Genomic DNA, 11,914 nt, shown 5'->3' with positions numbered 1-11,914 from the left:
AGGGCTGCGTCTTCGTCGCCTCCCTTTTAAGCTGAAGAGGATCTCAGGACGAGGGCACGCTGCATTGTGTTCCAGCCCTACCAGGAGGCACACGCAGCAGGCTCAGCCTCACTTAATTACATGCAACAGCAACTCACTTCATTATGATGATATTGTTTCACGCTAACCTACAGAGATTTTCCCAGCAAAAGAGCAAAAAAAAGAAAGAAAGAAAAAGAAATAAGAAACTTGAGTATTTCGAAGCGGAGGCCAGAAACCCCTGAATGCCTCAAGTTACATTGTAGGATGCAGCTACAAACCCTGCTGAAGCCAATCAGAGCGGCGAGGCGGGGCTTTGAAGCAGCGGCTCGAAAGACCAATGTAAGCATATCGATCAAAGCACACATGACCGAGCACATGTTGCAACCATCCCTCCATAGCATCGCTGTGTCTCTCTTACAAACCGTCCACGTCGCATTTACTGATCGGTGCATTCAGAGGGTACTCAGTAAAAATAAATAAATAAATAAATAGGATTAATACTGTGCAGTGCACAGTATAATAAAATGACAAGCTGGATCTACAGAATAAAAGAAGAAGAGATGGGCAGAGAAAATTCTCCTGCCCCGGATGAACACACACGAGTGAACGTCCACATACAAACACATCTGTGATACGTATGGCACATGTGTATGTAGGGCAACATTTAGCACCTCAAGGGAAAAGGAACGTCTACATTTAAATATTACATAATGTAAAATACAGAAAATATTTTTTCCTCATTCTGATTTCTGGATCAGAAGAGGAGCGGGAAGGAATACAGGATGTATGTAATATAATCTCACTTCATTAGGACTATAACACAGGACGGGAAACGTCTCTATTTTTTATTTTAACTTGTTATTCTATTTTATATTTCCTATTCTATATTTATATTATTTATATATCTCAGGTCTGTACATTTATACCAAGAGCTGCTGAACAGAATTTCGTTGTGCCTTGCATAATGACAATAAAGATTCTTGATTCTTGATTCTTGATTTAAGGTTAATGCGGTGTTTGTTGGTGCACACGTCTTATAAGGCGCCACATAATAAAGAAGACCAGATTTTCTGTTTTAAGGTTTTTTAACTTGTGCTTCTATGTGCTGATCACGGGAAATTTGGGCTCTCTGTTAAGTACCACAAAAAGAAAACTCCGTAATGCTGCTATAAATACAACCTTCGTGGATCCAATGCTAAATTTCTGAAGAGAACTTGAAACGTAGTTTTGGTTCTGCACAAGCTGCTAGCTGAGTAGTTTTAGTCGTTGCTACGTGGGTCAGTCTGAGCCACGGCTATGAGGTTGTGCGGGTCATGGTTCAGTCCTGTATCCTCAATCTCCAACACCTACCTGAACCTGGGTTTGTATCCTTATTCTACTCCTTACCTACCTGGGAGAGATGTAGCTTTGACGCACGACCATTGTGTATTTTGGTGAATAGCAGTAAAAGGGACTAAGCTAATCTCTCAGTGATTCAATGACATGCAGTAGTGTGGTGGCAGCATAGAGGGGGGTGAATCCAGGACTCTGGACCTCACTGTTAAATCTTCGTGAGGTGTCGTGGGCTTAACGAAACGTTGGTGAAGGGAGGTGCCTACTTGAAAACCTAAATGATGTGTTGCATTCTGCATACTGCTGTTGGCTAGGCCAGTTAGCTGGTGTCTTCTTGTTGGTTGCTAGCTAGTAGCTGACTGCTAACCTGCTGGTCGGTGTTCAGATGGACCAGGCTTCTAAATGTGTCCTGTCAAAATGTAAAACCATTAAACTATGATGATTACAGAACAGAAACCGGCATAGCTATCTGCCTATTTGTAGTTTAACCTGAAAAATTTGTATAACAATGTGTGAAAATACCTGTGAGTCTTAATCAACCTATCCTATCCCGGAGAAAGGCTAAAGACATGGTGTAAAGACTCAGAACAAGAGCGCTCCTGTAGCAGTCATGGCAAATTGTGGTGTGTCTGCGATCTTTGTTAGTACTGTGCCCAAATAATATATCTGAATTAGACAATAGCCTTGTGTGATGTGTGACTGGAATGAAGGCTGAGACCTCTGAACTACTCCTGACATATGGCCTAAAAAGGACCTTTGCGTTACACACAGCATAAAAGAGAGGAGGATCCGGTGCTTTTGAAAGGCAACAGCTTCTCTGCAGCTCTCCCAACACTATCAGCTCAGCATCAGCCTGCACAGCGCTTATTACATAAACCCACCTGGACACCCAGTAGCAAACACACATGCACACTCTCATAATGAGCGTTACAACCCCCCCAACCACTGCACGGACCATGTATTGAGCTTTTCAGTCATTTCTAGGTATTTCTCTGAGAAGCTGTGTGACTGTGTGACTGCTCCTTCGTCACCTGACCGGATGCAGCGCCATAAAAGGACAGTCGGTAGTGAGACAGTCTTAAAGGGGCAGCTCCTTATCAGCGCGTATGAGCTCCTCTACTGTAGCCTTGACTGAATGCGAGATAGGATGAAGAAGCAAGTGTCTCTCTGAGGCATTATTACAGCCACTTGTTTTATCTCAGCCGTAGCAGAAGAGCTCCCAGACTATAGGAGACTAAATCGTCTTTACAGTTAATGCTTTTACCGATCAATAACCGCAGCCAAATGAAGCCAGCCCGGTGGAGAGAAATGGGAGATAGATACTCATCGGTTTTGCACTAACACAAAGTAACCTGCCAAGATGTTGCTCTCCCAGCAATGCAGACGTGGAAAAACAAAGGCTACGCGGCTAAGACTCCTATTAATAGGCCTTAGTGGCAAAGAACAGCTGCTCCACCACCACACGCCAAACACAGCACCTCCAACTGATGGAATAATGAGAGAGAGAAACGTGTAGAAAAATGAGAGCAGGAATAAAGGGAGAATGAGGGAGACTGGCAAAGAGGAAAGTGGGAGATTGTATCAGAGCTGCGGCGAACAATGTTTGGTATTTTTGGTACGTGCATAAAGAGAAAAAAAAAATGCGGGAGCTATGAAAGGGTGCGCAAGAAGATTAGCTGGAAACTGCCAGGAAGGTGAGAGCAGTTGGTAAAAGATGACGGAGGTGCTGTAGGTGCACGACAGATGCCATAACAGAGGAGAGACGAAGCTAAGGTGCCCCGTGTGTGGGCAGAAATGCGATGACTAGAGGGGGCATTACCGAAGCATGGTGCTGAACAGAAGGGGAAGTAAAAATAGAGGGAAGAAAATAGAGAGACGCTGAGAAAACAACAAAGTGCTTATGCATCCGTGAGTGCATGGGAATGCAAAATAAACGGTGTAATTACCCATTCACCTCACCACACAGTGCATTGCATCTGAAATCTGTGTGCTTGCTGAGTGTGCATCATCACGAAATGTGCTCAATGCGTGCACGGTGTAAAAGCAGAACAGAAAGAGAGAAAGCGAGAGAAGGGAGAAAATAAACAAAGACACGAATTAAAAGAGGAATGAAAACGGCAGGATGAAAAACAGAGAAGCGGGGAGAGGGATAGATAGAGAGAGAAAGAGAGTCGGAGCAGTCTGTAGGGATGCAGGCGGGGGAGGAATGTGGTTTCCATGGCAACCCGAGGAAGGCTGAGCTCTGGGTGTCCGTTCCAGCTCTGCACTGCACCGGCCCGAGCCTCTCAGCCGCCGTGCTCTCTCTCTCTCTCTCTCCAGCCTCCCCCACTATATCTTTTTCTCTACACCCCCCCCCTCTCTTCCTTTCACTCCCTCCCTTCCATTCCCTGCACCTCCTCAGCTCCCTCACCTCCCTTCTCCATGCGATAGAGGGAGTAACACTAACACACACACGCGCGCGCGCACAGACACACACAGCCAGCTCCATGTTATCCAGACCAGAGTCAACCTGTGCTGTCACTGTATTCTTATGCAGACTTCATCACATGAGCACAATGAATCCATGAGCTTACAGCCTCAGTCACCCTCTCTCTTACCCCTTCCAAGTCCCTCCATCCTCATGCCTCAACCCCCCCCACGCACTGCACTAGTTCTAGGCTCAGCTGATAAAGCCAACGCCTGCGGCCACTGTGCTGCCATGTGCCACTGGCCGTGTTGTAATGGGGAACGCAAGTGAACACAAGGGCTTTCAACAATATTGAGGGAAGCGGCAGTCTACTGTGACATATCTGTGGCGAGAGACGAGGACCGGGCTTGTTGCTCTTGCGCACAGCGGACTGACGACAAGCTGTAAAGAAAGTGAGTGCCGTTACAGGAAGCATTCTGCTTTCGCGTCAAAAGTTACAATAAATATGTAAAGCTCTCCTTTATCGCAAACCCAGTGACAACACTGTGACAACACTGTATTTGATGAGCAAATCTAAGAGGTGGATTGATCTTCTCACCTGACTCTTAGCAAATATTATTATTCCTTCTATCTTTAAAAAATTAGCACAGAGCATAGTTTACAGTGTAGCAAACGTTATTTTTTAATCTCTCTTGCAAGAAATATTAACCTCCTGAGACCCTGCGTCCTCATATGGGGACATTATGTTTTATGTTTGTGGCAGCTTGTTATTCTGCTTCATTTAAACTTTTATCATCTGAACTAGAAACTCGGTGTGAACAGCGGGCGTTTCAGTGGATTCACTAACAAAAGTGCAAAAATGTGCAAAACCTCATCAAATTTTACAGCTTCAACTTTTTCATGCTCATTAACTTTTCTAGTTTAATGTTACAGGCAAATTCTATCAATAGAAACAAGATATAACTTTGCTAATTAGCAAGTACTCGATTGAGGACATTGGGACTTCATTATTTGCAATTGTGCTTTTGCACAGCCACATTCAGACGTGAAAATTAACATATTTAGTTACACATTGGTGACTTTATTATAAGTGTAATATCCACGCATGTGGTCATATTGTTTTCCAAAAACTACTTCCTGTTCAAAGACGATGCTTAGTTTTTATAGTTCTTAGGTCCTACTAATCCCAAATAAAGAGAAAAGGAGAAATTAAAAATGCATACCAAACAAAAGTTCAGGTCTCAGGAGGTTAACAGCAATATAACCAATACAAACATTAGCAGTTCAGACTGAAATTATTCCATCAGTTCAAACTGATCAAACAAATTCACCACCTCCTGAACTTACTGGACCCTCGGCCTTCTTTGTGACTCAGCAACAACATTAACCAAATGTTCCAAAGGTCATCAACCTTTATGAACAGTAACGAACATTTCATGATGCTGGGGCACTTTTCCAATACCTCACTAAATGTCACGGAGAATGCGAAATCATCACATCATCAGCAGCTGCCCTGCCTGACGCCTGAAGTTCAGGTCGAGGAGGAAACACTGGGGAAGCTCCTCTCCTTTTCCGCCGCTTTGCTCACCTTTGGTAAGTCGACACGGGAGCGAGACACCAGGCCAGACACTCGCTCCACTTTGTGAGGGCTGCTCCTGCTGGTGACTCGCACCCGAAACACGCCCTCGTCCTCCTGGTCCTGCAGCACGGAGACAGATACATGTGGGAATAAAATCAGTCACATTATAACAGAAAGGACTCGTGCTGCAGCATTGCAAGGACATGGATGATCATTATCGATGTCTGTTGAAGAAAAGTTAAGCATTTTACCTCAGAGGACAATGACTGATACCACTCACATTTGAAGGAATGAGGAAATGGCAAAGAATATTTTAGGACTTGTAATAATCTAAGTTTATAATGTGTAACATAGGTCTTCAACAGGCAGTCCGCGACCCGTAGGGGGTCCGTGGAGGTGCTGCAGGAGGAACGCAAAATCTTTGGTTGATTAGACATTTTTTACATATAATATGTGTAATATTATTACTCTTTAAGGTTTAAATATCCCCATCATTTCACTACTTACTCTGTACTGTGAACAATCCTGAGCAACACCTTTTCCAATTCAATACTTTTTGATAGAATTCAATTACTTTTTGTGGCAATTCATCTTTTTATTTATCTTTTACACAGTCCATTCTTTATTATTGTTACTTTTCTGCACTATGTGTGCTGTTGCAAACTGCAATTTCCCCACTGTGGGACAAATCAAGGTTTTTCCATTCAATTAAATTTTGATATTAAATTCAAAATGATAATAACAATGTATAATTATAAATAGCACTAGGTCGAGTTTAATATAGGACACATATAGTAGGTAGGGGGTCCCTACTTAATCTCTCCATCAGTCTGTGGGTTCTTGGCCTGAAAACATTGAAGACTCCTGATGTATAATAGTTTAGGTTCTGCAAAAATCTTAGCGTAAAGCGTCAAATCAGATGAGAGAAATCTGGTTAGTGTGTACATTTACTATTAACTTTACTACTTTTTCTGTCAAAGTGATAGTCCTGCTGATATTGAGGCAAGTCGCTTTCCCTGACTCCAGGCTTTATGTTTAGTTAAGCTAACGAGCTGTTGGCTTCGTATTCAGAAGTAAAGTCAAACAAGACTGATATCAATATTCTCATCTCAGGTAGAAAGGAGGAAGGTTTTTCCAGAATGTTCCACTTGTAGTGATGTTTATTTATTTTTATTTTTTTAACAAGCTCATATCAGTACAGAGGAGAATCAACAAAACTTCTGAAAACACACTAAACCGTTTCATGTGTGTAAAGGATAACACTGAGCACAGGAGTATTTGTTGTGGAAACAGTCACCTAACGGAGCAGCACAGGACAGAACAAAGTGCTTGACTCAGTCTTTTAATTTATGACAAAGGAAACTCAGCCACTTTAAAATAGCAGCAAACCTACAGTTAATCACGTCACCAATGTAAATTAAATTTGACAGACTGCGTCTCACGGCGATACAGAGTCTACAGTAAACTGACGTCCACTGGAGCCACTGCCACAGTTCAAGCCACACAGAGCCTGGACTGACAGCAGGGGGCAGGCTTTAGAGTCAGACGCCACTGCTGCAAAGTTGCAAGAAGGGTCACCACAAACAAGCCCAACCTTTTTCAAAGGAAACTATGGCTTTTCTCTGAATCAGATGAACTGTGTAAATGTGACAGCTCCGGTCCCACATGGCAGAGCTAACAGGCGGATCAGCTGATGTTTGTCCTGCCAGATCTGCTCTAAGAGCACGACCTCAACACTGAGAAGAGTTGAAATTAGTTAATCAAATAATAATGTCATATAAGTCATATAATATGTACGATGCATTAAATGGTTCCTGTTGATCGTTTCACTTTTTGTTTCATGATTAACAAAACAACAAAATCAAAAAAATGACCTCAATGGTTTCGTCTCCTATGGTTTCGTTCCTTTTCAAAGGAGCTGTTCTCCACGCTCACCTGCTACTCTGCACCAAATCAGGGAATTTGCAGACTCATTTAGTTTCCCCACCATCCTCCACTCAGGTGACAGCATGGCTAGAATACTGATAAGCACCTCACTGGGTGTCCATTAAGCAGCGCTCTCTCTCTCCCTCTCTCTCAAACTTCCCACTATGACTGCTGCATCCTTCCATCAGCTTCCCTCTCTTTTTTCCAGCACAGTGCCCAGGTCCCACAAACAGCTGGGGTCCAGAGAGCGAGGGATGGGGGAAGGACCAGGAGCCGTGCTGCACTGAATTAGAAGCTAAACAGGGCGGATCACAGAATGCATGAAGAGGCGCTTTGGATGAAAGAATAAACTTCAAGCCACCGTTTATGGTTTAGGTGCTCCACAGCGTGAGCAACACATTCTGAACACATGGCACCGCAATGAGCTGCACTTTAGAAGTGATGGAAGGACTGGGGAGTAGTCTGGTGAGATCTTTAAAAAGGGATTGTTGCTAGAAATATTAAGATTGTTGAAACAGGTTATTATGAGTTATGGATAAACTGTAAAAATAGTTACAGTGACTTAATGAATACATGGTTCAAAAGGCTAAAAGTAGCGGATAACTGGTAGAAATTCGAAGCTTCTGCAACAAGAAGCTTGAATGCAAACTCGCCCTAACAGACCCCAACACTATCTATTCAACAGCAAACAAAAAATATTGTAACAGTCTAATAAATATGGCATTAAAACTGTTAAAAAAGATTCAATTCAAAATCAATTTGAATGATTTATTTAGAAACCTTGCCCCAGTCAGGGCTGTCTTTTCACACACGTTTGCGAATGCGTTTTCTGTTTAAAATAAGAGCTGTGGTATGTTGATGTGTAGCCGTAAAGCGGACAAACTGTCTCCTGCGCTCCAGCATCCATTTAATACTGTCAAGCACTGTAAATGACAAGTTTATTGCAGTCCCCCTGTTCAGCTGACTGTACATAATCCAGTTCAGACTTCCAACAACACGTTGACATTAAGTGATTGACTAAAGGGAGGGGCTGCTAAGCATAAAGGAATAATGTTAGATTGAAAGTTCTCATCTCATGTGAGGATTGAATTGTGTAATTTCTGTCTCACCTTTGCCTTTTTTTTTCTCCCCCTCTGGTCCCTGTCAAAACAAGGGAGAGGTGACAGCGCCTCCTCTAACCCGAGAACTTTCACAACAATGGACCGGCTTTCTCTTCCTCTGCCGTAAACTATAAAGTCAAGACAGGCAATGCCAAGATGGTGACAGCTGGAGCCACCTCGCTGAGCTTTAAAACCACTTTTCAGGAAATATATGGGTGATGTTTAAGAGGATTCACCCACCTTTATACACAACCCCAGCGCTGGATTGATGGCAAATAAAAAGCCAGAAGATTGCCAAAATTATTACAACTCATCTTGAGCTGAACACTAATGCCCGTACTAATTTCCATGGGAACCCGTCCAATATTTTCAGTCCAAACCATAAATGTCACGACGCTGGCCATCCAGCTTTGTCCCCACCTTCCATTACTCCAAGATTTGATTTTATTTTTAGTACACACAGGTAGCTTCTTGCATAACTAAATGTTTTTAAATACGTAATCAGCATTCTGGGCATCTCTCCACACATTTCTGTACCCTACAAGCTTTTGTGAGACATTAAATCTGAAAAAAAACCTTTGAAACCAACTGCTAGTTTGCTCTGTTCACCTCTGAGGGATTTTGTAGATGATTGTAAAGGGTTGTTTTTCAACACATGTCTCTAATATTCTAAAGGTTAGGTAAATAATCATTTGGATTTGTGTAGCACACCAGATCTGAAAATAGCTCCTGATATAATATCAAGAAACAGGGGGTCCGCAGCCCTTAGGAGGTCCGCAGAGGTACTGCGCAGGAAAGGTTGCAAAATGTTTGGTTGATTAGACATTTTTCGGCATTTCTTTTTTTTTTTTTTACCTACGTTTTCCCCCACAAATTAAAATTTCTTTAAATACACATTAACATATTTTATTAAAGGGATAAATGGAGGCAGAAGACGTCATCTTTCAGCGCTTGACTCATTCAGTGATACAGGAGCTGTCTCAACATCTGTCAATCACAACCTCCCGTACACAGTAGGCCCCGCCCCTATCGCTGCTGAGCCAATCACGAGGCCGCATATAACAAATTCAGTATGTTTACATGCACATGAAAAAAACTAAGTATTGCCTTAATTGGACTCTAGCTGGACGACATAAGTGCATGTAAACACGTTACTCCAACTAAAATAAGTTGTCATTATCCGATTAAGACACCCAAATAAAGCGTTTGGAATTCGCTTTTCTCCAGCTTGTATACACTTCGGACTACAACAGGACAAACCGTGTGAGCATGCTCAACAACCAATGCACTGGTGTGTGACCTCGGAACAAAAACATCGAAACGAGTTGATGGCAGAAGAAGAAGGTAAACGGAGCCGGTAGAAGAACCATCTGAGGGATAGCGCCATCTTCTCTTTACCATATGTAGCGCACACATTATGTACGAGATTAAAAAAAATGTACTGTTATTTGAAATGCCGGTCTGCCGCATGAACGACTAGTTTATTATATGACATAATAGGTTAACCAGAAAGCGGGCCTTGTTAATGTGGTATTATCCCACTGAAAAGACACATATCGCCACCTAGTGTGGAGGAGGAGGAGGAGGAGGACATGTTCTCGTCAGTTATTCGATTTTCTCCGCTGCATTCTGCGCTTAGGAAGTCGAACTTTGAGCATAGCTTGATTAAGTTGCCAGGTCAGGTTCCCCACAATTGGCTGAGAGCCTATTCAGTGCCCAGATAAAATCCCAGGCACACGCTGCAATATTAGCAGAAGAGAAGCTAACAGTGCATGACATTAAGTATGTTTATTTTTAGTGCAGTTGTACGGTAAACCCTACTGCTGCACATTTTTGAAATAATTAATATCTGAATAGCTTGATATTGAATGCAAAATGATAATAATGTATATTTATAAATAGCTAAAGACCGAGTTAGATATAGAACACATATAGTATGTAGGGGGTCCCTACTTAATCTTTCCATAAGTTTGGGGTCGTTGGCCTGAAAGACCCCTGCTCTAAATAGTAATACAAACTACATATTTTTCTTAACCAGGAACATTATCGTTGTTCCTTTCTGGATAATAACACACAACCAAAACCTTTAGAAAATGTCCGGCTGCTTTTCATTTGATGGAAACCTTCGTTGAGATCTGTCAAAGGGTTCAAAGCTAGCCATTGTGAATTTAATTCAGTTTTTATAATTACATTTGAAAAATGTTGCAGTGAAATTTAAATCACGTTTTTCATCTGGGACGCCGTGTGCTACACGGAGACCAGAGCTGCACCGCGGTGAGTGATACATCCAGACATACACATACTTATTATGCAGAAGCAACAGCATTTTTCTAATCTCTGCTAAAAACAGACCCGAGATCATTCAGTTAATGGGTTATAAGAGTCAGCCAAAGATCAATTTCATTAACATTTTGGCATAGCTCGAGGAAAGTTATACGGCAACAATAAAGCACATGACTTATATAAAGAAAAGGGTTCCTGTCCAATATACAAAGGCTAAGGGGATCAGTGACAACAACAAATGTCCATATTTATCCTGAGTGCATGGAATTATGGATATTTTAGGAGCTATAACATACAGACAGGACCTTCCTCAAGGTTCAAATAATACTCAAGGCCAACACAGGATGTACTTTCTATCCTTTCAGTACAGTTGTGTCTTTCTGCGTCCTACACTAAAAATGTTCTAAATAACCATGAGACTACAAACACTTATTATAATGAAAGGACTGGCTGACTTCATGAGAGCAGCCGACTGATGAGCAAATGGTAATCAACGCTCTTTTGACTCCGTCTAATTTCCTCTTCTCCCTCCGCCCGTGTGTGCCTCCCTCCAACAAACTCTCCGTCTGACACTCACACACCAGGTTGGAGTTATGGCCGCCATAACCAGAGGCATGACATGTTATTTATGGAGGAGCGAGAAGGGACACAGGTTATGACATCTTGTGTGTCGGCTACCAAGTAAATAGCGCAGCACGCGACATAGCACGTGTGACACCGGATGCAACGTAAACATTAAGCATATTTTTTCCAATCTATAACGTGAAGCAAGAAAATTACCTCCCACGCATCCTGCCTGCTGTCTTCTTTCACAACAGTTTGTTCTGCGTTCAGTTGCAAGGTCACCTCGTAACACTCTTGAATATCTGTGAGAAAAAAAAAAAAAACAACAACTATATTGAGCTATTCTTTGTTCACTCATTATTTCACGTGGAATATTACAAACATTATCTGTGAGCATTCTTTCACTTGTCATGTTTGTTTTTTTTGTTTTTAATCGTTCAGCCTTCTAAATAAGTCAGTGTGTAAAACAAATACACCACTGATCAATCAGTTGCACACTGGGTTTTCCACAGTGACGGCACAGATAAAAATGTGGGGGTGGAAGTTGCCTGTTTACAAGGAAAGTTATGTCTCATGTTTGAAAGCGCTCTTCTTATCTTCTTGCTGAACTATATAGCTCAAGTCTGTACCTGAGGAACACATCATAATATTTCACACACACTGAACATTGTCACTAACAAAAAAACAACAAAAAAAAACATT

General features: G+C 42.1%; 1 protein-coding gene across 7 annotated transcripts in view; it reads right to left on the bottom strand.

Moving 5' to 3' along the window:
* Nucleotides 1-11,914, bottom strand: part of dlg3 (discs, large homolog 3 (Drosophila)) — a 75,145-nt gene that overhangs the window by 54,284 nt on the left and 8,947 nt on the right. For all 7 annotated transcript variants that reach the window (XM_047585700.1, XM_047585704.1, XM_047585706.1 and 4 more), the window contains 2 exons: nt 11,429-11,514; nt 5,349-5,459 (listed from right to left, as the gene is read on the bottom strand). In XM_047585700.1, the coding sequence (XP_047441656.1) occupies nt 5,349-5,459; nt 11,429-11,514 (197 nt within the window). The remainder of the gene's footprint in view (nt 1-5,348; nt 5,460-11,428; nt 11,515-11,914) is intronic.

Source organism: Mugil cephalus, chromosome 5, assembly GCF_022458985.1.
Source record: "Mugil cephalus isolate CIBA_MC_2020 chromosome 5, CIBA_Mcephalus_1.1, whole genome shotgun sequence".
Classification (NCBI taxonomy): Eukaryota; Metazoa; Chordata; class Actinopteri; order Mugiliformes; family Mugilidae; genus Mugil; species Mugil cephalus.
This window is presented reverse-complemented; position numbering and strand designations above follow the sequence as displayed.